Source organism: Orbicella franksi, chromosome 15 (genome assembly GCF_964199315.1).
Source record: "Orbicella franksi chromosome 15, jaOrbFran1.1, whole genome shotgun sequence".
Taxonomy (NCBI): Eukaryota; Metazoa; Cnidaria; class Anthozoa; order Scleractinia; family Merulinidae; genus Orbicella; species Orbicella franksi.
Window position 1 is genome coordinate 14,989,346 of NC_138159.1, and position 27,507 is coordinate 15,016,852.

At 37.0% G+C, this 27,507-nt stretch overlaps 3 protein-coding genes and 1 long non-coding RNA gene across 7 annotated transcripts in view; 2 read left to right on the forward strand and 2 right to left on the reverse strand.

Moving 5' to 3' along the window:
• The window catches only part of LOC145470193 (uncharacterized), a 370,979-nt gene that overhangs the window by 334,731 nt on the left and 8,741 nt on the right, over nt 1-27,507 (reverse strand). The window lies entirely within an intron of this gene.
• On the forward strand, nt 12,826-16,397 carry LOC145470163 (uncharacterized). Its single transcript, XM_081453997.1, has 3 exons — nt 12,826-13,822; nt 14,616-14,783; nt 15,939-16,397. The coding sequence occupies exons 1-3, from the start codon at nt 13,420-13,422 to the stop codon at nt 16,184-16,186; spliced, it is 819 nt and encodes a 272-aa protein (XP_081310123.1). The 5' UTR covers nt 12,826-13,419; the 3' UTR covers nt 16,187-16,397.
• LOC145470101 (uncharacterized) overlaps nt 17,424-27,507 on the forward strand; it is an 11,898-nt gene continuing 1,814 nt past the window's right edge. The window contains exons 1-4 of one of the 3 annotated variants that reach the window (XM_081453931.1): nt 17,424-17,804; nt 19,995-21,050; nt 22,222-22,577; nt 26,039-26,239. In XM_081453931.1, the coding sequence (XP_081310057.1) occupies nt 20,909-21,050; nt 22,222-22,577; nt 26,039-26,239 (699 nt within the window). In that variant the 5' untranslated portion in view covers nt 17,424-17,804; nt 19,995-20,908. Of the gene's footprint in view, nt 17,805-19,715; nt 21,051-22,221; nt 22,578-26,038; nt 26,240-27,507 lie in introns of those variants that run through there. The other 2 variants (XM_081453933.1, XM_081453932.1) reach the window with 2 other exon arrangements.
• LOC145470411 (uncharacterized) lies at nt 24,068-24,947 on the reverse strand. Its single transcript, XM_081454220.1, has one exon. The coding sequence runs from the start codon at nt 24,845-24,847 to the stop codon at nt 24,068-24,070; it is 780 nt and encodes a 259-aa protein (XP_081310346.1). The 5' UTR covers nt 24,848-24,947.

Consider the following 27,507-nt stretch of genomic DNA (forward strand, 5'->3'; position numbering starts at 1 on the left):
TGGTGGTCCACATATTGACAGTACAGTACGTTTATGCCCTTCTTTGTTCTGCAATGGAACAAATATTGCGGTTGCCTCTCTTTCGAACATACATGGTCTTTTCCAACAGATGAGAATATTGGGTAACATTTTTCAAGTGCATATACTGTCTTCTTCTTCTTCTTCTTTTTTTTTTTTTTTTTTTTTAACGCGAGTGAAAAAAAATCCTGGCTCTTTTCATTTTTCAACACAGGGTGAATCATTTAAAAATGCACAAAATAGCAGCAATGAATGCCTAGGCGCATGACAAAGAAATTACAAGAGTGTTGATATTGCACAATGCTCCATCTTGCACAAAGGCAATTGCTGCTTCTCGTATGCCAGAGGAGTTTCCATCTCCTTCGACTGATGGTCCTTATCAACAGGTGGTCATGTGTAGGATTTTGTGAAGTACAAGACTGGTTCCGTCCGCTTTTTGCTCAAAGTCAACACGGAATGTGGAAGTTGTATCCCACCAGAATAAATCCTAGCTTTATCATCCAAAATACAGGATGAATCTTTTGAAAATGCACAAATATCAGAAAGAATCGTGGTTCAAAATCTCAATGTGGTGGTCCACATACAGAGTCCAGCAGGTCGTTCTTCCTTCTGCACTGAGAAAATATTAGGATTCCTTCTCCTTCGACTTTACTATCGATGGTCTTTTTAAAACGATCAGAGCGCTGGGTAACATTTGTCATGTACATGTACTGTCGTCGTCTTTTTTTACGCTGAGTAAAGAACTGTATCCCAGGGCACAAAGAAAAATAATCCTGTCTGTCTCATGAAACACAGCATGAATCATTTAAAAATGCAGAAATAGCGACAAGGATTGGAAGAAGCTTATGGGAAGGATATCATGCTCATTCAGAATATTTCTCAGAGCATCTACTCCCACATGCATACATATACAATATTCAATCCGGTTTTCAAGGCGTCTTCCCATAGTGGTAGATAAGTCACACCTCATTGTGGCAGGACAAAGTGATGAAAAACTCCACAAAACCTGGCTTCTGTATCAAATTTAAATACTCACACGGGTATATTACACCTGCCTATAACTAACTTTAATATGTCCATCTTATAATTTTAAGCTTATACTTAAAAAAAAAAACAAAACAAAAAAACAAAAAATGAAAAATAATAAGAATTTACATAGAAAAAAAATCATCATGCAAATCCCAGATGTAATCCAATTCAAAAGTAAATTATGTTAGAAATATCAAATTAAAATAATTAAGTTCTGCTAATGTCCATAAATATAATGGAAAAGAGTGGAAAACCCCTATCTCAACCTGGTCGGCATTGCATATCTCATGTCTGGCTTAAAATCTCAGTGTGGAGGTCCACATCGTGATAGTCAGGCAAGATGACATTTTTCTATGCTCTGGTTCCCTTTCAGCGAGCCTGGACTTGGCACGTCCGTGCGACCTCTTCATGCGTCATTCAAGAGACAGCCTTTGCGTTTCCCCTTCACATTTCTGTGATTTTATCATCCATCGTATTTCTTACCACTCTAACCCTTTTGGTCATAATTTCGTACAGCTTAATTAAACTCTGTTAATTTCTCATAGCTTCTACAATTGCTACAAAAACTGCTTTCTTACCCAAAATTATACATGTCGACGGCTGAGGTTAAAACAAGTTAAAAGTACTTTTTTTCATAATCGTAAAAAAACTTACTCGTTAGTTCAATGTGTTCTATAAGTATCGCAAGCAGCTGTGAGTTAAAAATACAAGGTAAATACCTTCATATTCGCTGTTATAAAGGCGAAACACTTCTACATTTTTGTTGTCTTCCCGCTTTTTAAAAGGCTTCTGTACAGCCTTACCCCACGGAATAGAAAATTGGAAAATAGCGGTCGCCTGCAGATCAACATTACTGTAATTTCTTTCCTGGTTGCCAGTCTCAATGTGGTACTCCACATAGTGACAGTACAGTAAGTTGATGTCGCTTTTCTTTCAGCAAAGGAAGAAATGTTACCATTTCATCTCCTTCGACTACAGATGGTCACATTTTCAACAGATCAAAATGCTGCGCAACAGTTTTCAAGTACATGTGTTGTCTTCGTCCTTTTCCCAGAAAGAACTGGTTCTGTCCCCTTTTTGCACAAAGTCAACACGAAATGTGGAAGTTGTATCCCACCAGAATAAAAATAAAAAAATATCCTAGCTTTATCATCCAAAATAAAGGATGGATCTTTTGAAAATGCAGAAATACCAGAAAAAATCGTGGTTCAAAATCTCAATGTGGTGGTCCACATACAGAGAGTCCAGCAGGTCGTTCTGCGTTCTGCAAGGAGAAATATTAGGATTCCATCTCCTTCGACTACCCATGGTCTATTTCAACAGATCAGAATGCTGGGCAGCAAATGTCATTCACTGTCTTCGTCTATTTTTTTCCGAGTAAGGAACCGTATCCCATGGCACAAAAAAAAAAAAAAAAAAAATCCTCTCTCTCACATCAAACACATGATGGATCATTTAAAAATGTAGACATAGCGACAAGGATGGGAAGAACCTTATGTGAGGGATACCAAGCTCACTCGGAATATTTCTCAGAGCATCGATCTACACCCACATGCATATAAAATGTTCAATCCGGTTTTGAGGGCGTCTTTCCACAATGGTAGATAAGTCACACTTCATTGAGGCGGAACTAAGTAATGAAAAACTCCACAGAAATACTCACAGAGGTATATTATACCTGCCTACGACTAACGTTAATATGTCCATCCTATAATTTTAAGCTTATGCTAGAAAAAAAACAACAACAATAAAAATGATAAATAATAAGAATTTACATAGAAAAAAAGAGTCATCATGCAAATCACAGAGTGATCCAATTCAAAAATAAATTATGTTGGAAGTGTCATCAAAATAAGTTCTGCTGATTTCCTTTAAAAAAAACAGATTTCCTGTTTTCTTTTTGCATCTACGATATTTCTTTCCTCGGCTTTACTGGCGTAAAATAGTGGAAAACCTTAATCTCATTTCATGGCTTAAAATCTCAGTGTGGAGGTCCACATCTTGATAGTCAGGCAAGATTATATGTTTCTGTACGTACTCTTTAAAGGAACAAATGGTGCCATATAAGTGAGCCTGGACTGGCGGCACTTGCATGCGACCTCATCCTTCATGCGTCATTCAAGAGACAGCGTTAGCGTTACTCCTTCGCATTTCTGTGATTTTATCATCCATCGTATTTCTTATCACTCTTTTGGTCATAATTTCGTACACCTTAAACTCTGCTCATGCCTGGTAACTCCTACAATTGCTACAAAACTTGCCTTCTTCAACGAAATTATATATGTTGACAACTGAGGTTAAAACAAATTAAAACTACTTTTTTCATAATTCTAAAAAACTTACCTGTTTCCGATGAGTTCTGTAAGTATCGCAAGCAACTGCGAGTTAAAAAGACAAGTTAAATACCCTCATATTCCGTGTTATAAAGGCGAAACACTTCTTTCATTTTTGTTGTCTTCCCGCTTTTTAAAAGGCTTTTTTTAATTACAGCATTACCCGATGGCATAGAAAATTAGAAATGGCGGTCACATGCAGATCAACTTTGCTGTAATCTCTTTCCTGGTTTACAATCTCAATGTGGTGTTCCACATAGTGACAGTACAGTAAGTTGATGTCGCTTTTCTTTCAGCATAGGAACAAATGCTACCATTTCATCTCGTTCGACTACAGATGGTCTTCTTCAACAGATCAAAATGCTGGACGACACTTTTCAAGTACATGCGTAGTCTCGTCCTTTTTTACTCCGAGTAAACACGGGATGTTCGATTTGTGTCCCGCCGGAAAAAAAAAATAAGAATCCTGGTTGTATCTTCCAACACACGGTGAATAATAATTATTTAGAAATGAAGGCATAGCAAGGTGACGGCATAGAAAAAAAAAATGCTACGATTTTGGTCATGCTGGATTTGGTACTTATGCATGTTTTGGGTTTGTCTTTTCTCTTCTTTGCTTTTCTCTTCAAAATGATTACACGTCTCTCCCTTTATGGACTCTATTTTCTAGAACTTTAGAGCATCTCAACTTCTAGTAAAAAACAAACTATTATGACTAAGAGGGTTTTTTAAAGAAAATCTTTATTTTTTTTCAAAACAGAAAAAAATATATATTACGAAATCCCGATCCTACAAGTGGTTCTGACCTTCCACTGGAAAGGAAACCACAATCAGGATTTCACCATTCCATTCCAACACCAAAATAAGGGTGGCCATTTTAAGGAAGGCATATTAAAGCTCCTAAAGAATTCAGATGAACAGCAGGCACACCTGGGGATACTGGGCTCGTGTCGCTCCTCACAAGCCTATACGATCTTTCTATCGAAATTTTCTTTTCATTTTTCCATGGAGACGACACTCTTATGCCAGCAATGACTGTGGCAACCAAGCAACAAGTTGAACCATCAAGGTGTTTTAAAACTTAAATTTGTTTAGACCTCTGATATAATATATAACACTGATCATTTCACATTTCGCAGCTCTTCTGACTGAGAGATAATTAGGAAGACAAAGAAATTCTGAGGGATTGTTAATTAAAAAAATAATAAGAAAATATATAAACTTTATATGCCCTTGGCAGTGTTTGTTAATCGCGCACTATCTAGCCTTTGACAACTGACGGTCCCTTTCGTCAGGTCGGAATGTGGAGAGTGAAATATCTGCTCCGTCCTTTTTTGCTCCATGTGAACACAAGATGTGGGAACTGCATTCCACCCGAAAAAGAACCCTGGCTTTATCTTATAAGACACAATGAACCCATTGAAAATGCAGAAATGACACGCTGAATATTTCTCAGATTATATATATCCACATGCATATACAATATTTCAATCTGGTTTTCAAGTTTCATAGAGACGGCACACTAATCTGAGCCAGGACTATGTGATGAAAAACTCCACAAGACCTGGCTTCTGCATAAAATTTAAATCCTTGCAAAGGTATTATTATACCTGTTTACAACTAAGGTAAAAATGTCCATCTTATAATTTTAAGCTTATGTGTGACAAAAATAGTAATTAATACAAAATAGAAAAATATGCAAATCCAGGAGATAATCCTGAAAAGTAAATTATGTTACAAATGTCATCAAATTTCTTTTACGAAAAATGAATAAATAAATATATAGATAAAAAGTAGTTTTTCTCAATCCTACTCAAAGAGTGTGAGTTACAAATGGAAGGGAAATACGTCCTTATTCCTGTTATAAAGGTAAAACACATCCATATCTTTCTGTTGTCTTCCCGTATTTTAGAAAGTCTTTCTACGGCCTTACACGACGGCATAGACGAAGGTCTCATGCCATGCAACATTGCTGTAATCTATGTCACGGTTCACAATCTCAATGCGGTGTTCCACAAAGTGATGATCAGTCTTCGTTCTGCAAAGGAAAAAATATCTCCTTGCGCTACAGATGGTCTGTTTCAACAGACCAAAATGTTGGGCAACATTTTTCTAGTACATGTATTGTCCTCGTCTTTCTTTTACTCCGAGTGAACGCGATATATGGGAACTATATCTCAACAAAAAAAAAAGTAAATAAATATTAGGAGGGCTCCACTAAAAACCGCCTTTGGCGAGTTGGATTCCCTCACTAAATATTATTATTATTATTGTTATTATTATTATTATAACAATAATAATAAAAATAACGATAACAATAACAATAACAATAATAATAACAGCAATAATAATAATAATAATAATAATAATAATAATCTTCCAACACACGATGGATCATTTTAAAATGCAGACAAAGCAGCAGTGATGGCACTGGAGAAAATGTCACGACTTCAATGATGCTGGACCGGGTACGCATCTAATACATTTTAAGTGTTGGCTGCTTGTCATGTTAGCATGGCTGCTTGTCTTGTAGAGGACATTGAAATCCATCCTTTATCCATGTACAATTCGCGGTATTGTTCTAAATTTAACCTCTCTCTCTCTCTCTCTCTCTCTCTCTCTCTCTCTCACTCTCTCTCTCTCTCTCTCTCTCTCTCTCTCTCTGTCGACACTTTTTGTTTTTTGCTTCTAGAAAAAAAGACAGATCTCTACCTTTGCGTCACATGCATGGGACATATTAAAGGCACAAATATTGAAAACAGTGCATTTAACAGACCGCTTTCACAATGAGGATTTCACCATTCCATTCCAAAATCTGTATTTTCATGAACCTTAATGCAACTCGACCTTTGGTAGAGATCGTTGAGATCTATCTTTTAGACCATTCCATAAAAAATAGAGCCAATCAGAAAACAGGAAAGCGGTTGTAAATGCTACGGTATTATGTCCAACCAACCAAAACAATTACATTTAACCTTCCCATCATGGGCCTTAAGGCTTGTGAATATACAGAAAAAATGCAAGTGACTCGAAAGTGTTGCATGACAAGTAACTGATCCGGGTAAAATACGAGCTTTTGTTCTGAATGCAACTTCTCCCTCTATCTGTTTTTCTGTTTTTGTTTTTGTTTATAGATATACCACAGGAGAAATGTCAAATTTTTAATTTTGCGTCACATGCACGTAAAACATCCCTGACAAGACGATTGAAAACAGTGCATTTCACAGCCTGTTTTCAGTGGGATACAAAGTTTAGATACAAAGAATGGTTCCAAAACTGATTTGACAATTACAACTTTCAATGAATCGATGGTTAATCTAAATTTAGGGAATGATATGGATATCATGCCAATGTAATTATTTAATTTTTCACAGAATAATTCATTATTTTTAAGCTCTTTTAAGAATACATATTAATAACAAGCACAGCTTAGCGATGGCTTTACAATTAAAATTAGACATTTCTAAACAAGGTTTATTAAAAGGAATCCTCAAATAACAGCAAGCTCCTCTGAGGGGTACCATCAGATGCTCAGACATAATATCTGTCAGAGGATATACACCAACACCTTTAAAACTGCTCTTAAAAAATATTTTTAGCATAATATCAACGTGTATAAATGTCTTTTTTATCCTAAAATTTTAATGTATATACTTTTTTTTCTTATTTTCTAGTATTTTGAAATTTTCTATTTGCTGTATTCATCTTAGCATTATCAATATTTGTAATTTAGATTGAGGGCCACTAGTTCATCAGTTTTTACTGTCGTGCTACCCTCGAAAAATAAAGTTGTTACTTTATTACTTGTTATTAATGCACAACACCCATCTCAATGCGATAGTCTTTTGTCATGGCTCACATTTTCAGTGCGCGAGTCCACATCGTTTGTCTGGCAAGATAACATGTTTTCCTAGGAAGCAGGGATGGCGCAGTGGTGAGAGCGCTCGCCTCTCACTAATGTGGCCGGGTTCGATTCCGTCCCGGTGCCATAATTGGGTTGAGTTTATCGTTGGTACTCTCCTTGCTCCTTGCTCCGGGTTCCCCGGTTTTCCTCCCTCCACAAAAACCAACACTCCAAATTCCAATTCGAACAGGATATAGGAGCTGCCTGAAAACCAGTTAAGGCTGATGTGGCTTCCTCTTAAACTATTGTAATTCATTTATTTCTGCCATATCAGTGTGAACGAAGACTGTTTAGTTAAGTTTCTTTACGCGTTATGCCACGATCAAAATTCTTCCTTGGGCAACATTTTTTGAATGTACTATCCATGGTAGAAATATAAAGAAGTTTTTTTCATTTCATTATTCTAGAAAAAATTAATAATAATAATAATAATAATAATAATAATAGCAATAATAATATATGATGATGATGATGAGGAGGAGGAGGAGGAGGAGGAGGATGTTGATGATTATGATATTATTAGCGGTAAAATGATGTACAAATTTTACAACATTTTTTTTAAGAATTAATTTCTTTACCAAGAACCTGAACGATAGCATTAATTATCGAGAGAATCAAAACCTGGGGAGCGTTAGATCTTTTTCTTTGATTGCGTCTTGTTACATCATACCTGTTTATACGCCTAGTTAACCTTGATATGTACGCTTTCCACTTGTTTCTATTTTAATTACATGACTATGGATCGCAATTAAATGCAGCCGAAATATTGTAAACCTTCCTCGCTGTAATAAACCAAAACTTGGCTTCAACTGACAGTGATAACAGTTCTTGAACTGGCGATAATTTGTTTATTTTCTATTGCAAATTGTCAGATGGTTCTGCCGAATTTAGTACAATAAGTGTTAATGGTAGCGCGTTTATCCATACAATCATTAATTTATTTTAATTTAATTTATTACCTTAATACCTTACTTAATTTAGATTTTACTCATGCAAGTTACAAATTTTATAGAAACCAAACATCTCGTATTTACGCCGTTATAGAAAATTTTAGTTTCGCGTTGCATTTTTTTTTTAATCGCAATTTTTTATCTCATTTCTTTTTCGGAAAACTGAAAGTTCGATTCTGAATGACGTCATGTCCCAGTTTTCATTTTCCACATTTGAATTGTTTTCCTTTTATCACGTGCACATGGAAACAGAAACACGTCAATTTCAGCGATTTATTTTATTCTATTTTTATTTTTTTGGAAAATGCATGAATAATAAAATTGAACCAGAAGTTTTAATTTTCTGAAACAAGATTCCAGAAACCTGATTGACCGTTGCATTTGGATTGTAAAGGTAAACTTGCCGTTTGCACTGGATTTTCAAGCAGAGATAGTCAAACAACGTAAAATATAAACCCCATGCAAACCGGACTTATTTTCATCTTGGAAGATGAAGCCGACAACCGGTAATTCCTATAGAGAACACGTCCAAAATGTTTCATTTAAGGTGGCTCCATAGGGTAATCATTTATGGCGTTGCGCGCGCAAGTGTTATATTTTGAATGCCGTTTTTGCATTCGTATTTACACCCAGTCCTCTCAACTAATTACATGTAATAAGCAATGATTAAATAGTGTTCTACTATCATCTCTGTTAAAATTATTGGTTTTAGTCTTGAATTAGAAATGCCCAAACAAATACCTGTTTTTACTCTTTTGTGGCTCTACTTGCGATTTTCTTGAATTTCCTTCGGTGAAATCTTCCAAAATTTTCACAGCATATCGCTTCCTGCGGAACACGAATTTTAAACACGAAAAAAGTAGGGTTTGTGAAGGCAGGTTTTTCGATTTTTGCAAATTTACGTCTGCGAAAAAACTGGTCTTATAGATTTCCCTGAAAAACGAGCTCCGACTAAAGCAAAATATTTACTACCAATCTGCCAAGTTTTACAAAATTTCACCGAAGGAAACGCGAGAAAATTCACTGTCAGTTTTGCTTGTTGTGCTCATGTTGACGTAATAATATATCGAAAAACACTAACGTTTTCCTTCGAGCGCGCGTAGATTACTTGAGCTTTCGTCCTCACCGCGCGTGCGATCGTAAAACTATAGCGAGCCACCTTATGGTCCATAACATATAATGATGACATCACACGACGTAGAAATGATGTAATTACCTCTAAATAATCAACCTTTCTTTTTTAGTACTAAACGATAGAGAACAATTAAACCTACCTCAAAACCGATGAAGAAAGCTCAAGTTGTCGTAACAGTTATTGTGAGAATGTTTTTTTTTTTCATTAAAAACAGAAAAAGTCTTTTAAAGAGCATTTAACATGGAAGCGTCAAGTTCCCTAACCAATCACAAGCCACAGCAATTTTTTGTCCGAAAAATTTTTGCCGATATCACCAAATTTAGAGTTTATTGCTTTAATTCTTTCAAAGTTAAAAGCATTCAAACTTGGTGAGAACCTCAAAAGCTCCACAATCGACGTTTTAAATAGAGCAGTAAAACTACCGCCACCTAACGCGAATTTATTATCCAACTGTAGCGAATAACGTCCAAGTAACAGTACAAATATACAGCGATATTGTACAGTTATTTGTGTAGTAGAAAATCTGTTTGCCGTACAGGTCTGCGCGCGCCGCAAAACTGTCACACTCTCCCTCTTTCATTGATGAATTTATTGACTACAGCAGTTGAACAATAAATCTCTTATTAGATGTTTTAGTGTGTAGTATCGCAAAATACGGCACAACTCGTAAAAACATACAGCGATACCACACACAAAAACATCTTATAAGATATATTTATAATGGTTTCTGACTAGGTGAGTACTGGAAGGAGACGATACATACGCACTAAGACCAGACCGGCCGCTACCTGTGACTGAACGACCGTTGTAGAATTTAAAGTGGGAAAAACGAGAGAGTTGGAATAAAAAAAAGAGTTAATTTAACATAATTTAATCCAGTTCACATAAATATTTCTGTCGATCATATACATAGACGAAAAAGAAATATTACTTTCATCACATTGGCATTCACTCTAATTTATGCGCTGGTGAGATGTACATTATGAAAGCATTTAAATCATTCACCACTCTGAGAAACAAGAAGACATCGGGGGACCATCTCGAAGTTGCTTGTGTGATTACTGAGGTCAAACAACAGATGAGAAGTCGTGCTGTACCCAGTAAATGTCCCACAAGTGACTGCAGGCCATACTAAAACAATACTGGCGATGGCTATAAGATTTCATGCTGTGGCCATGCAGTCATCAACACTGTAACATCAGTAACAATTTGAAACGTACCGATACTAGCCAATGTCAGTGCATGTCGCAATGTTGTTAATTATTGTTATTATGTGCAATTTGAATAACAATACTTATACATCCGGAGTCTCACATTCATGTGAGAAATCCTTTGTTTGCAAACATCAGTACGTGGCTAAGGATGTATAAAGTATTGATATTCAAATTTAGGCGCAATTTATGCAAAGGGTCTATATGTTGAAACGAATGGTTGCTTTAAGTAACTATCATTTGCCAAATGTAAATAACGAAAGTTGACATCAAGACCTACATATAAATCAGGCAAAATGATTGCTATATCAAATTCAAGTTTCGTTTCGGTTTTGTTGTATTCAAATTCAGAAAACGTATCGGTCTTCGTAGAATGTAGAAAATAAGACGGATTCTCAGTTTAAAGTTTAGCAAGAAACATGAAAACAAGATTGTTACACGCTGCCTTCCTGTTTTACATTGGAATAGGTGAGGAAATTTGTGAACAGGAATAATTTTAATCGTACATGTACATCCATTGTTTTGAACGGGTACACAATTTCTAAAATCTACGTTAAAACTGTCAGGTATCGTTTTCCCGGCAACTCTGTAGTCCACATCAAACCATTTGTCAATTAGCCACACAAGCGCAGTGTCCATGCATGTATAATGGCTACCGATCAAGGTGTAGATCGCCTCCATACAACGTTTCCGGTCGTAAAACTTGCAACCTGCCATTGTGATCCTTCGAGAATGACAATACGAGAACTGGAAATCTAAATCAGGCTCATATGCTTGAGCTAGCTATCTCGTTTGACGCCATTTTTCCAGGCTAAATCTGCTAGCGCTAAATGTATACGCCAATAGATAAAAGCAACATGCAAGAACTGGTCAATGTCATACGGAGTATCAAAGAGGAAGAAGACGAGTTTCCAACATAGGTTAACTTATATTTTAGCCTGGAGAGAAGTACACAACCGTATTACAATGAGTTTAATTACACGACTGTTCAGAATTCATATCAAGCGATCGAATTCCTGTTGCGGTCCCCACTGTTTTATCTTACGGGGCCCACATTGACATCAGCTTTAAAACCTAAACTGGTTACCCTGTGTAACATTTTCAATTGTTACTATTATTATTATTATTATTATTATTATTATTCTTTTCATTTTACTTATTATAATAATTTTATTTACACATCATCGAATAGTTACAAAACATTACGAGCTATAATAAGAAGACTGTATTTTATCGCTTGTTATAAATCACATAAGATGAAAAACAAAATAATGGCTCAGCTTCCAGAAAATGTGACAAAATATTAGCTTAATAAAAAAAACTAGCTATATAAGTAGTCTAAACATCGCATTAAGCATAAATAATGTCAACTAAATAATGTCAATTATTATTATTACTATTACTATTATTATTATTATGACTGTTATTAAAGTTCTAGTGAAGAATTTTGATGAGCGCAATAAAATTGTTATTATTCTTGAATATTATTATTACTATTATTATGATTACTGTTATCATTATTATTATCATCATTATTATTATTATTATTATTATTATTATTAATAAGAAGAAGCGTCAGTACTCAAGCAGAGTCCTCGACGTTGAACAGGGAACATTCACACCTTAGTATTCGCTACAACCGGCGGAATGGTACCACAGTCGCCTTGCGGTGCTGATAGCGCTAAAGAAGGGGGAACAGTACGCGAAGACGATGTCCTGGATCAGGGCAAAAACGTCGTTTGCACTCTTGAGATCCACCCTCATCTGTTTGAGAGGTGATAGGACAACTAGGAGAGTCCCCTGTAATGTCAAGAATGCGGACTTTGACGTCGAAACTGCTGAGGGAGCTGCTGAGGGATCTGTTATTATTATTATTATTATTATTATTATTATTATTATTATTTATTATTATTATATTCGGATTTTACCTTTTTTCCTTTCTGTAACATTTCTACAACATTTTTTCTTTTCTATGTTAAAAAGGGGGACATGTAGGGATAGGAATTGCCTACAGTATACACATTACTATCATTAATTTACACACATTAATTTACCATTACTTGTGTACATAGCCACTTAATGCTGGTGAATGCTTACAGAGTATAATTACGTAGGTAAGCTATTAAAATGTTTTACATAAATTATTTGAGGGAAAAACTTAAGGAACAACAGAATTTCTGTTTGGTTGTTGTTGTTGTTGTTTGTTTGTTTGTTTGTTTGTTTTTTTTGTTCTTGTTTTTTTTTACCAGACACATGTAAGATTCAAGTTTGTATGAAAAAGTACTCATTAAAGTTTGATTATATTATTATTATCATTACCATTACCATTACCATTACCATTACCATTACCATTACCATTACCATTACCATTACCATTACCATTACCATTACCATTACCATTACCGTTACCGTTATCGTTATCATTATCATTACCATTGCTATGTATCTCTCGGTCGTGTTCAATTGTTTTCTTTTTTCCCAATGTTGTTGTTGTGCCCGCTGTTGTTGTTATTGTTGTTTTGTTTGCCTGTTTTGGTTGTCCTGAATGATTACGTTAACTTTTAGTATAAATCTACTAGCGTTTTATCACGAATGCTCTTCTCTGATTGGCTACGTACGCTACTAACTATTTATTCTTCGATAGATAGTGAGTAGCGTAGCAGTGTGCCCTTGATAACAAAGCGCTTCTTGGCGTTTCCGAAGTGTCTGTGAAAGTTTTGAACGTCTAGTGAATTTATACTAAAACAATTAGATTATTCGCTCTCGATTTCTATATGCCCTGTGCCCTCGTCAACTATCACGCGATAGAAATCTCGACCTCACAATGTAATTGTTTAATATGAAACATTTGAATAAAATATACGTCGCTTTTCAAAGCAAGGCAACACTCTCATGGACCTTGCACTTATGCCGTATTATTTGGCCTACAGCCAATGCCGCTATTATGAGGTGCTACAAGTGTGTCTCCAGTTCAAGCTGGGACCATTGCAATGACAGTCAAGTTGTTGAAGACTGTCTTTCGGATGAGGAACAATGTGCTCAATTCCTCACTCAAGCCTATGATCCAGTATCTGGTTCAAGTAAAGCAAATTACCTCAAAGGTTGTGCGTCAAAGAGAGTGTGCCATAAACGTCAAACTTCCAAAGTGTGTGAAGATTTTCGGAGGAGAAACTCTGGAGCGCGAATAAGTTGTCAAGTCTTCTGTTCCTCTGGAAATCGCTCAAACGAAGGAAAACCACCAGGTATTGATCAATAAGGTCTTAGACGAACAACTGTAGAAAATTTTTAAATTTTTTCTTATGTCCCCAACTCATTTTAGCGCGCTCATGGCACTTTGTCGGTTATCGTTCTAAAATAGGGCATAGAGGCATTGTATAAGCATTCCTAAACCGTACTTTTGTTTTATGCTGATTAGAAAAGAGGTCTATTGAGAAGCTGAAGGTCGTGCGTTTCTGTGACTTATACTAGAAGATTTCTTAAAAACATATATTGATTAAGGCCTAAGAAAGACACAAGAAAAAACTTCAACAGGACATAAAATCTCTAACTTCGATCTTTACTAGTGTTTTCCAGTGCAAATATTAAGCTTGAGTTTTATCCGAAAAACTTTATGTTTACGTGTATATTCGATCTAAAGATGTGAAAAGCTCTTTTTAGTAGATATGTGTACCAAGCTTGTTGTTTAAGAAATTTTATTTCTGGAACTCCATCCTTCAGAGTTTCTACTACCTCGTTACTTTACACTCAAAGAAAACTAAGCCGTAGATAGTATGATAAAATCTAAGCACGAGGGCCGTACAAAAACGACCGATTGCGCCCAATACTTCCCAATGCTTATGGCTAGAGTAAGTTACGTTAGTAAGTGGTTTATTAAATGTCACTCAAAAAGAAGACAATACACGGCCGACCGTTGCCGTTTCCATGGAATTGGTTCGCATGGCAAAATCCCCATCTAGAGAGAACCAAGCACGTTGAACGCTGGAATTTATCTCAGTACTACCTTCCCATATAATAATTTCAATATCTTTTTTTCAGACTTATGCAAACCTGGGTACTACTGTCTAAATGGGAACACCGATCTCTCCCTTCCATGTCGATATGGGACATACCAGCCTTTCGACGGTCAAACGTCGTCTTCCTCATGTATTCAATGTCCAAACCCAGCAGTGTTGAATGCAGAACCATTAACAAGCTGTCTAACAGGTTAGTGGTGGTGAATTGAAAGAGAAGGTCTGAATGACAGAACTTGTTATACATTGAAGTCTCAATCTCCAATTTGTGAGCTGGAGATGATTTTGGATATTTTGTCATATGTCGAGGTCTGCCACAGAGCATTTTGTTTTTCGTTCTCATTTTTTTTTTACCTGTCGAGGTCGCACAGCAACGAGATTTTATCACTTTCGATCTCTGCGTTTTCGACTACGGTATACTGAGAATATGGTTAACGTTGGCAAATGTTGACGCGGAAAATACGAAAAAAATCCACGCGAGTATAACCACAGAAGGTATTAAACGAATAATATCTGAAAACAAAAATGATCAAAAGAATTATGGGAAAGGGATAATTATGCTTAAGCGACAAATAGAATCTTCATTTAGGGAGAAAGTTGGTTCACCCAAAACAGTATAAGAATTCGGTTTTTATGATATTTAAAATAATTAAGTTCTACTAAGTGTTATCTCAAGTGATAGTTCTTGCCCCCACTCTTGTTCATTTTGGACAAGAGACGAAAAAATGGAACAACATGGAATAATTGGCTCTGACTGTAGTTCTTATACGTAGTCTTTACTACATTTTCCTAGCACTTTTAAGTCTTAATGCCAGGTAGCTGTTAGCTAGCTCTTGCCAGTTAGCTAGTGACCTTTCTACCTGCAGGGCCGTAACTAGTAACAGGTAAACCGAGGAACTTATAATTACTTCATTCATTTTATTTCTGTTTTTAATTTGTTGTTTTAAGTCATCATAAGCCCCCATAATACCTAGAAAGAGAATTTAACAATAAACATTGCCTCAGTCATAATTGTTTCGTGGACATTTCTTGAGTCATAGTTCTTTTCTGGCTATGGCCCTGACCTGATATTTCAATTTGAAACCGTTTCACCAGACCTGTATAAACTAAACAGTAAGCCAAGAAAAGGTACACAAAATTGAATTCAGACTCGTTAGAACTCGAGTAAAATTGCTACGGAACGCAATAAGCGGTTATTAATGCTTAAGTTCTGCTGTCTTTTTCTTTCTTTCTTTCTTTCTTTCTTTCTTTCTCTCTCTCTCTTTCTTTCTTTCTTTCTTTCTTTTTTTCTTTTTTTCTTTTTTTCTTTTTTTCTTTCTCTCTCTCTTTCTTTCTTTTTTTCTAATAGACAGACCAGTTACCTCTTCATCACCTGCCAAGAGCGCTGGGGAGATTGTTGGGGGAGTCGTTGGTTCTTTGATCCTATTGGTCGTTGCATACGTAGTCGTTCAAAAGCGCCGTCGTCGTGGTAATACAAACGCCTTTACGGACATGTTAGACCTCGCTTACAATCTACAAAAAGACGACAAAGAACTACTAGAAGAACAAGAACAAGAGGAAAGTTCTACGGCCAAACAACTTCGATTTAGTTATTAACCCTTAAACCTATTCAGACCGGGTAGGCACGGTAGATGGGGAGGATGTCTCCGTCTAAACCGTATTTTGACAGTTACTTATTTATTAATTTTTTGTTACAAAATTTGTCTTTTATGCAGTTCTTAAAAAGAGAATTTTAGTTGTTAAAACGAAATGAAATGGGAGAAAAGAGCTGCTTGTAGTCCAATTCTCACCACTACAAGAGAATTCCATTTCTTATTTCATTACTTAATTTATATTCTATAAAACATATCTAAATTACCATATTTAGACAGGGAGCCACGTTGCCTACAGCTCGATTTCATGCGGGCTCTCTTTCCTTGTCGAGTTTTACTTTACGCTACTAGTACTCAGAGGAAAGCATTTGAAGCATGGCGAGAACTGACAAGAAATTCAGCCCAAATATCGCTCCAAACTGGAATCACGTTACCGCTTGCATTCCAAATGAGTTTGTAATTTTAACTACCATTAATTAGCGCTTTTTAGCTCTAATTTGAAGACGGGGTAAAATTTAACATGTTAACTTCCTTTTTGGCTGTAAGAAAATAAACTCATGATATCCTTAATCCAAGATGGTCTTAACGCGTCACGTGACTTAATACACCCCAGCCAACACTGGAGAATGTTTGAGTGATATTCCCAAGTTTTAATTAAAGCGTGCTGGGAAAAGTATTTCAAACGGGTATGCTCGGATAGTCCTCGAATCTCACAGTGTACGTCAAGTTTTGCTTTCGGAAAACTGCTCGCTTCACGGAACAGATAATATCCGCTGATAATATCCGGGCATATTACCGCGCCAAAGGGAGGTTTTTTGTTTATATAAATTGCATCACCGCGATGCCATTGCTGTTACTAATTAAACCTACCGAAACTCTACTTGTTATCCTCTCTATGTTATGCAACACGTGTACAATGCTGTTAAAGGTTGTCGTGGAATTGTCGAAAGACGTTTTATGCTATTAAATCAAATGAATAACGCATTTACAAATAATGTTAATGGCACCACATACATGTATCTGTTACATCGACGATGCTACGTTTTATTTTATTTCATTTTTTGTTTTTGTTTTTGTTTTTGTTTGTTTGTTTGTTTGTTTTTTTAATTTCATCCAAACAAAAAATAAGCCTCAAAGGCATTCATTTCAATGTAAAAAATGGCAGCTTTAGGATCTCAAATTTCCATGCGCTTGCAACGCATGGAGCAATTCTTCATATTGTGTGACATTTGCATTGGAGTGGTCCATTTTGGTGGCCATAGTATCATAAGTGGTTATAAATTCATTTCTAAACAATTCCTCGCGTTATTTCAGACATGCAGAGGCATCGGCGTCTGATGTATACATAATTTGCACTTGGTTTTAGATGACTTTCCCATCCTACCGCAATCGCTTCCCTTAAACAGATAAAGCAAAACGCCGTTACAAAGTCGTTACTCCAGAAGACCTAAAAGACACCAGATATCATAAGGACCACTGCATAGAAAAAAATCATCAATCTTTCGCAAATTGAACGCTGGAAAGGTCGTGACGTTTATAATTTTACTTCAACCAACGTGAACAACGTGTTAGGAGTCAGAGTAAGAGGACGCCATTGAAAAGAAAAAAAATAAACAGCCAAGGTAAGTCATATTCCTGTGAGTTAAACAAGAATAACAACTAGTTTATATAGTTGCACTCGATTCGGTGGAAAAACGTCGAGCCAAAATAGTTCCTTGTAGCTTTCTATTTAGCTCTTTAGCTTTCGATCACAATATGGAACTGGGATGGTGTAGCAGTGAGAGCGCTAACGTCCCACTAATGTGGCCTAGTTGGAGGTATATGTGGGTTTTGTTTGTCATTGGTTCCTGCCTTGCTCCGAAGTTTTTTCTCCGAGTAACCTAAATTCAATTCGGCCTGAAAAGAAGACTCAAACGAAAAAGCGCTATGGTCGATCTGACTTCCTCAAAAAATATCAAAAATCTATTGACATATATTTCAAGGCATGACCTCATGGTTTCTAAGCAGCTTTCTTCCTTCTATCTCATATCGTTTTAAAAGATAAACAACCGCGTCAGTTTGTTTATTTTGTTTTGTTTTCTTAAGCTGAACAATACACCTAAAAAAGTTAAGCATCTGTGAATAGTCAACTTTTAGCGTGTATATCAAATCAAATCAAAGGATTTAAAACACACTAAGACACCAATGGTCGAAAAATGTACTAGAATTTATGATAACTGTTTAATAACGGCCGTGAGCAATGGTAGGAAGTCGTATCCGCAGGCTAATAAGAAAGTAAAATTCGTTTAATATACCACGAAAATTAGTATGCATATACAGATACATTTTTGACTTGGTCGCCGTTTAATAGCATGCTTTTGAAAATCGTCACCGTAGTCAAGTTATCGCTCGTTAAAACTGTACAGGCCTGCGAATGATCCCCAATTTGGACTACTATTCCATTAAAGGATCCGCTTCCTTGAAAAAGATTCTAACAAAGGAAACTTTAAGTAATAAAATTCCGACCAGATGTGGCATCCATGTCTTTTGTAATAGGATCACGCTGAAAATACTCCCAGTAACTATCTAAAAGCTTGTAGGTGTCATTTTGGTGACTCTGAAAAAAAGTTCATTAAATTAGTGCCCAGTCTCCCCTTATGCACTTGGTCGTTCATTTTACTATACACTAGGGCTCAAACAGCCACTGAAAAAAGAAAAATAGATCCTAGGAAATTTTACAAATGAGTTAAAAGCTGCCGGGCTCTTTTACTCCCTGAAAAAGTATTAAGCCACCTGAAGTAAGCATAAACATTGTAAAATCTTCCAAGTAACTTATATCTCTCTATACAGTACACACAGTAGAATCCCGTTAATAACGTCACCAACGAGCAGGTAATACTTGACTGTTTTAACGGGGTGGCAGTATTAACGGGTAGGGTCAAATTTCATGACTGGTCCAAACTGAGTAACGTCTCAGCAGAAGCTAACAGATATATCGCAAATGCAATTGTAAACAACTGTTCTTTAATAAGCATCCGGAAGTAGATATGATTTTTAAATATTTAAACTTCTATCACTACATACAATATGGTTAATGGAAACATGAACATAACTGGTTTGAGTGGCCGTATCAACGGGTTATAATTATAAAAGATTATACATTTTACAATGTGGCCGTTGGCTGGGCTACATTAACCAGATTTTCTTGTAACAAAATGTATGGGTGTTTCTCCGGGACAAAAAAAGTGGCTGTAATAACGAGATGACCGTAAGGCGAGGTTCCACTGAACTATTAGGGAGCTTAAGCAAACAACGACGACGACAGCAACGAGAACGTCACCAAACACAAGATTTAATGAGCAAAACAATAGCTGTGCACGCGCGTTATAAATCTTTGTACATTTCTTTGCCGTCCTCTGCAAAACAACAAGGTGAAATGACCAAGTTCTACGTCGTCTGAGGAACACGAACTACGACGGCTAATTTTTCGTATTTCCATTTGGAATTGACCGCTGTCATTGCATATTTAGCCTGAGTACGTTTTTAGAGCCATCGGCTTACTGACCAGATCAAGACACTTGCGAATTTCGCTGGTAAAATATTAATTCATTTTTGACTAGGCGTCGTCCTTGACGTTGCCGTCGTCGTTGCTTAAGCTCACTATTGTTTGCATTCAGTGTACTGAAAATTGCATGCACCAACAGGTATATAATGCTGTCAGTAATGTATGGGAAAAATCGACAAAAAGTAGTAAAAATAACACTTACAAAATTATGTGGAGGCTGAGGGCTGAATTCGTGCTGAATTTCTTTACTTCTTACTTCCTGCAACAGTCTGAGACAGGGTGCAACTTTGACACTAGTCCGCCAGTTTTCATGGAAGTAGTATCCAAGTCACGCAACACTTCTCGGGAAAAGCGATGTGAGTCGATCTAAGTAACGGCTGTGAATGATACTACCCAGGCGTCTCCACCATAAACTGGAGAAGACGCGATGGAGAAGGGGGGAGGGGAGTGGAGGAGGGAAAGAAGCAAGGATGGAAGGAGGGAAACTAGCAGAAAGATTTGTTTCTCTTTTTCCTCGCGTTTTTTGCCTCCCGTAGCCCTTCTTTTTTGTACGCATTCAAGGCATTTAAGCGCAGGCTTAAATAACTTGAACATACCACTCTATTTAAAAACTTAAGTGCACCCAGCAGTCAATAAGGACTTAAAGTTCTTTTAAAATATCTAATCTCTTACAATTGTTTTCCAATTGCCGTAGACCTCATCGGGGATTTTAAGAAAAAATTATGAAAATTTGAAAACAAATCCTTTTAAATTAGTAACTGTCTTTTTCTGAAATCTGAAATGTCCTCTAAATATGTACCAATCACTTAAACGCATAGACCGTTCACAGCCCTCTCTATTTACGCACGCGAAAGAAAAAGAGAGCGAAGCAAGCGCGAAGCACGCGGGGGTGGGGGTGGGGTTTACCAGCGAAGCGAGCAAAAAGAACATTTACATCGGTCCCCACCGGCCCCCTACCAAGTCAAGTCTTCCGTTTAACGCTGGCGTCCAGCTCTCTTGCGATTCTATCCGCGCTTTCAACGATCGAATAAAAATACAAGAAAATAGAGGACTGTGAACAGTCTATTAAATGCAAGCTGATCGTAACTCATCTTAGAACCAGCTGGAAAAATATTTTCTCTTGGAACAATTAGAGCAAGATTGTCTTAGTAAACGTCTTCATTATTTTAAACAGAAGCAGTTATGATGTGTCTGAGATCACAAGGCAGATTTCGAATCCGTGCAGTTCTTTTGGGCGTGCTTATTGGCGTGGGAATAGCAAGTGTTTTGGTTGTGTGGACGAACGAAGGTGTTTACATGAAGGACCATTCTGAGATAGTGAAAGGTATTATTTTAAGAGATGTAGGCTAACATAGCTTTCTGCTATAGTAAAACAAGACACAAAAAATTATTGACAAAAGATCTTGAGACTTCCACTTTCGTAACTAATTTCTTTCTTGTTTTTACGTTAACATTTTTTTTACGTTAAGGTGGCTCCAAGAGGTAATCATTTATGGCGTTGCGCGCGCAAGTGCTATGTTTTGAATGCTGTTGTTGCATTTGCTTTCACACCTGGTCCTCTCAAACTTATTACATGTAATAAGCAATGATTAAATAGTGTTTTGCTATCATCTCTGTTAAAATTCTGTGATTTAGTCTTAAATTATAAATGCCCAAACAAATGCGTTTTTTACTGTTTTTATGGCTTTATTTGTGATTTACATGAATTTCCTTAGGTGAAATCTTCCAAAATTTTTACATCACATCGTTCACAGCGGGATACGAATTTTAAACGAGAAAAAAGTAGGGTTTGTAAAGGCAGTGTTTGCGATATTTTCAAGTTTACGTCTTTTCCCCCTGCAAAAGATTTGGTCTTATAGATTTCCCTGAAAAACGAGCTCCGACTGAAGTAAAATATTTTTTACCAATCTGCCAAATTTTACGGAATTTCACTGAAGGAAACTGTCAGTTTTGCTTTTTGTGCTCATGTTGCCGTAATAAAATACCGAAAAACACTGACGTCTTCCTTTGAGCGCGCGCAGATTACTTCCTCAGCGCTCGCGCGATGGTAAAACTATAAGGAGCCACCTTAAATGTTCCAACTTTTTTTACGTTAAATGTTCCAACTTTCGTGCGCAAGGGTTAAATATTTGGTCCGTTTTAAATCAAACAGTTGACCGCAACAAGATCCTCTGTTAAATGTATTAGCCATACCTTGCGCGTCGATTTCTTGAAATTCTTGATATAATCGTCGTAACTTAAATTTCTGTTTGTTTCGCGTGTTTAAAACCGTCATTCAACAATCTTGAGAGGTGGAGTTGTCAATTAAAGCTTCGCATAGTCGACATTCTCACCTCTTCGCATAACATAGTCCTAATAATTTGATTTTTTTAGTTTAAACGAAGCCATCAATTATCAAAAATATGTCAAAAATTAGCCAAAATTATTTTTAACTGGCAACCATACAGCGATCTTCAATTTTAAGTACTCACTAACATTTTTTTTTTCAATTATAGATAAAGTACACTCACACAGAAGCGTGTTCAAAGCTTATGGTCACGTCAAAACCATCTTGTTTTTCATTGGTTATTCGCGCAGTCGCCACACTTTACTTGGTTCTTTACTGGATGCTCACCCGCACATGGTTATAGCAGACGAAACATCAGCTTTTGGCAGGTGGAGCTCAAATCCACATAAATGGATAAATAGTTCAATATACAAATATTATAACACTTTGTTCGCGTCTTCAAAACGTGTTGTCAGTAAGGGTAGAAGGTCTCAAGTGTTTAAAGGAAGCGTTTCGAAGGCAACCTCTAAATTCCGTTATTATGTACCAAACCAATGGCAAGGAACCTTTGAACAGTTCATTGAGGTAAGCCGTATCTGAGACATTTATTTAGCACTGCAATTAAATGATTCAAACGGTACCTCCTTTCGCGCCCTATGCATCTACAAGGCAAAAATTACTGACTATTGTTTATTTTTATGAACTGACAAAATCTCATATTTCTTAACTTCTCCTAAGTGTTAGCTAAAATAGAAAGAAAATCACCACGTGGTCCTAGTGAAGTATATGTATTTTCATAATACAAGTTAATCATAACTCAAGCAAAAAAAACACGCTTTCATAAAGTTTCTCACGTTTAACACTGGTCGCATGTTCTATGGTAAATTCCCTCTATGAGATGCACTCGCAGGGAATCATGGTAGTTATATTCATCAAAACAAACATCCAGTCCAAGATGATGACTATGTTGAAGACCTAAATGTAACAACTGACCTTAAATGTAATAAACTCCTAAATGTAATAACATTTGGCCTTAAATGTAATAACACCTAAGTGTGACAACATTTGGACTTAAATGAGATGGTTTATAATCACGTCATCATTAACGTCATCAAAGGCGTCATTAATCAACTCACTGTTATTGCATAAACCACGTGATCTGTTGCACCATCTGTCATCTCATTAAAAGGGTTCTTTTATCGCAACGAGTAACATGTGTTTTCGGGTTTGTCACCTGACTGATGACGTCATTGCACTCAGTTATAGCGGAGCTCTGCAGCGGCCCGAATCTAAGGGCTACAGAGCGGAACTTGGCGGCCATACTCCAGAAATATGTCAACGTTAAGATTATCGTCAGCTTATATCCTATTTGATATTGGGCATCCATGTTATGGCCAATTGACAGTTGTCAAAAAGGTATTCGCTGACCAGTATCACATGACTATTTCACGGGCTTACGTATTCTTTTATTTTGACCGCTGATTAGGTAATTGTTCTCCACTGGATCGCGGGCTCAAGTCCTATTTTTAATCTGTCTATGGTCTCTAAGTTCAGATTTAAATTAAAAATAAAACGGGAAGCACTGCTTTTAGGCTTGGCTAAATCTATCAAGCATTGGAGTGATATTTTATGGTTTCATTTTCGAATGATGAGATATCCTGGGTCTCAACTGGACAAAGTTCTTATTGTAATTATATATGACTTTATTAATTTTAGTTTATTAATTTTGAACTCAAGGCTACCAAGGATATAAAATTTATAACAGCTAACATGCATCAACGGAGGTAATTTTTTAAACAAATTATGTATTGAAACAACATCAACATTTAAACATTAACAGTTCTGTCCATTTCTTTGCAGTGAATGGTTACTCTTTTGTCTCTTTTCCTCTTCAGCTTTGTCAAAAAGTCAGTATTTGTTACTTTTCTCTAGACACAACTAACACTAACAAAAAAAGTAAAAAGTTTGTAACAATACAACATCAGTGTTTAAACATTAACAGTTCTGTTGACTTCTTTTCATTGAAGCTTGTTTTTTTAGCCGGTTTTTTTGCTTCATCGAAAGGTCACCATGAGTTACTTTTTTTTCCAAAAAATTCTTTTGATGACACACCAATCGCATCCGTCTTTCCTAATCTCCAACCAGGCATTGGCCCATTTTGGATCGGAAATGATGCTTTTTAATTCCATGATCAGACCGCTTGAGGTACCATATTTCTTGATAAGGCTACGGACACTGACTCCACATAACGATTGGTATGAATGGCACGCGTTACCGGCAAATAGAGCGGCCGATGATATCAATACCATTTGGAAGATTTTTTCTAAAAGTTCATTGGGCAGGTTTTCGATGCAACAATCTCTATTGGATGCAGACGCCAATGAGCCAACATCCTCATCAGGAACAAACTGAAGCGCTATTTGTTCCTCTCCACCCTCAATTATCTGCAAGGCTGTCTCGTTTGGCTGATCACTTTCCTCAACTTCAACCACAACATCTCCCAAGTCATCCGCACCCTCTTGTTGTTCAATTTCTTCATCACAGTCATCATCATTAACCGTATCACCCATGTCAATGTTTCCTTCAGTTCTACTCGCATATTCCTCCGTGATGTCTTCTAGTACCTCCTCACCATTGTCGTGGTCGCTCATAACTGGTTCCAAGGCCACAAAATGTTCCCCTTGATTTTCTGCAAAATGTCCAAGGTACACAGTGGCCGTTGCAATACTTGCTGACGGGCTGAACACATGTTGTCCACCAGCTCCCAGGGAAGATACTATTTGAACGTCAATGTTATATAAGTTCGCGGCCGCATACAGTGTTAGCTGATCCCCATAGGCCCCATCTTGTGACATATGATTTGTATAGTTGCTCCAGGAAGCAAACTCATTGGATGCAGTGTCCAATTATGTTAATCAAACGCAATCATTAAAGCAGGAATTCTTTGTTAAACAGTTTTTCAAACCTACAGTTTGGAAATGCTTCGTCATTTGCGAAATACTACCCCATGGGGCATAATACAATTGATACTTTTAAAGAAAAAGCAGATTCACATCATCCTACTGGGAAAATTGTAAACGACCAAAATAGCGGACTCTGAGACCTTTTTTTCCAGACACAGTTACGTATATAAAAAAAGGAGACAGATTGAAGGATCGAACTATCCAGACTCGCTGTGTGTGGTCTCACAAGAGAGCCAAATCGAGATATAAAAGGCATTTAAACCATGAAACGACAACAGCTATTTCAAATGCACCTTGCGTCGCGTCCTGGTGACGTTGTCATCACGGCATCCGGTACCACTGTGATAGTTTTGTCTGGAATTGTTGTTTGGACTGATCAGGTTGTGATTCAAGAACGGACTGATAAATCGCTGGCGTCTTGAAAATATTTTCTGCGGAACTATATTGGTTAACAAGTAGATTTAGAAACAAAAACGTCACGCTATTACCAACCTATCGAAATTTGTTTGTATGAGAAGGAATTTAAAGGCTGGAATAAGGATTCCCGCTTACAGGGATTGTGTGTAGTGTCACGTGATTATTTTACTAAACAACGAGGTGGTTACGTCAATGATGACGTTTGTGTAACGTTGTTTCATTTAAGTCCAAATGTTGTCACACTTTGGAGTTTATTACATTTAAGGCCAAATGTTATTACATTTAGGAGTTTATTACATTTAAGGTCAGTTATTACATTTAGGTCTTCAACAGACTACAACTACCATGATTCCCTGCAGGCATGTCTCATAGAGGTAATTTGAAATTGGTTGACTGAGTTATCTGCGTTCGTTTTGATAGCGTAGATAACTTCTCCTTGGTTTAATTTTACGCCCTTTAATCGTCAGAAGAACCTTCGCACCCCACAGGATTGCTAACATGGCATTTGTTTTAAAGGCAGCTCATTGGTTTTGAACAAGGGACCAAATATTTCGGTGAATCTTACGATTATTATTCTTTTTGCCGATATTCTACATAAAAAGCCAACGATCGACTTCGCACAGGAATTATCATGACCTCGGAAGTTTTCATTATTTCTATCAATAGGTGATTGGAGACAAGTCAGGCGCGTTTACAGCGTTTTCGATGAACAGAAGGAATGCGGTAGCAGCCGTTCAACTTTTAGAGAAAACTTCGGGCGCTAAGGTTAAGTTTGTTCACGTTGTGAGAAATCCATTTGACAACATTGCGACCATGGTCTTGCAGCACAAAGACATCAAGGCACGGTATGGAGATCATAAAGTAAAGGTATGATCGAAATGGTAATTTACTTTACGTATGCCAAGGGAATCAAGTTTTCGGGCAAACCCCGTAGGATATGGTAATACGTTAGTTCGTATAGTGTGATCGTCTTGGTGAGTAGTTTTGAAAAGAACTCTTGTTGGTGGCTAACGTTTCGACAACTTGAGCAAAAATGATCTTCACAATCAAGCGAGTACTATTTGTTAGTCGATGATCAGTCTGGTTCCTTGAAACTGATTGGTCAGTTTAGCCTTGGTGGTGTTGGCTGTATGACTCGTGAATTTAAGTTTGTCAACACCAGTCGATTCTAGTAAGTTTCTATCCGTCTATTGTTAGTCAATTTACGGCGGCCTGTTTATGTCGAAAATAAGTCGTTTTGTAGTTGCTCGTAATTGCTGCCATCTACGAGGCGTTCTTTCTAAGTTATATTGTTCTGGCTAATTATAAGAGTCAGCTGTTGAAACTAGTTTGTACTGCGGGATAAGCACATTATGAGCAGAGTGCCAGTCAATTCTGTGGTCTTAAGGTGTGATTGTTGGCATCACCATTTCAGGTCGCTTGCAGCGCCGTCCAAGCGCCAATCCCCGACAACAGTTCTTTTCAGGACTACCCTTACCCTGACGATTCTTCAACGTGTGAACCTTGTTGTGTTATTACTTCGGTGACGTAAAGTCTATTTCAAAGAAAAGTGCCATCGTTGTTGCATTTTACCTTTGCTATTTGAAAACATTTTTGTGTTTTTGGAAATGATAAGGGTGAACGGAAAACGATCGAGGATCAACCAAGACACTGAGCTTGGCCGGTAATTGGCAAAACTCAAGATGGATTATCCTAGCATGCGTTGCAGGTGTAAATGTGTGAAGGGAAGGGAGAGAAAAAAAACGCGAGGAAGAAGGGGAAGGAACGCTTGCTTTAAAAACGCCCACAAATTTCGATGTAATCCGATTTCAGCAACTATCATTACTGTTAATAGGTTTACTAATCGGAAACTAGCGCGTGCTTCTCAGCATAACTGATTTAAGCTCCCTGTGGAAATTTAGTCGATGAAAATTATTTCCCGATGGGAAAATTTCAGCATAACAGCCATGGCGCTATTTTTAGCGCGGAAAGGTTCTCTAATCCTACAAAGAGCTCGAGAATAGAGAGTAAAACGAATTAATACGATTGCAATAATTTCCGCAGGCTCTTGGTATTGAATCTGGTGCAAAAGTCCAGAGACTGTTTTGGCCCATGGCTGTTCTTCCATTGGGTTCGCTTTTCGAAATTCAAACGTA

Bases quoted from the DNA above. Each gene is read 5' to 3' on its own strand.
- LOC145470163 (XM_081453997.1), top strand. From the start codon at position 13,420: ATGAAACATTTGAATAAAATATACGTCGCTTTTCAAAGCAAGGCAACA. The intron at 13,823-14,615 runs GTATTGATCAAT...TCTTTTTTTCAG, and splicing joins AAACGAAGGAAAACCACCAG to ACTTATGCAAACCTGGGTAC. The intron at 14,784-15,938 runs GTTAGTGGTGGT...TTTTTCTAATAG, and splicing joins ATTAACAAGCTGTCTAACAG to ACAGACCAGTTACCTCTTCA.
- LOC145470411 (XM_081454220.1), bottom strand. From the start codon at position 24,847: ATGTCACAAGATGGGGCCTATGGGGATCAGCTAACACTGTATGCGGCC.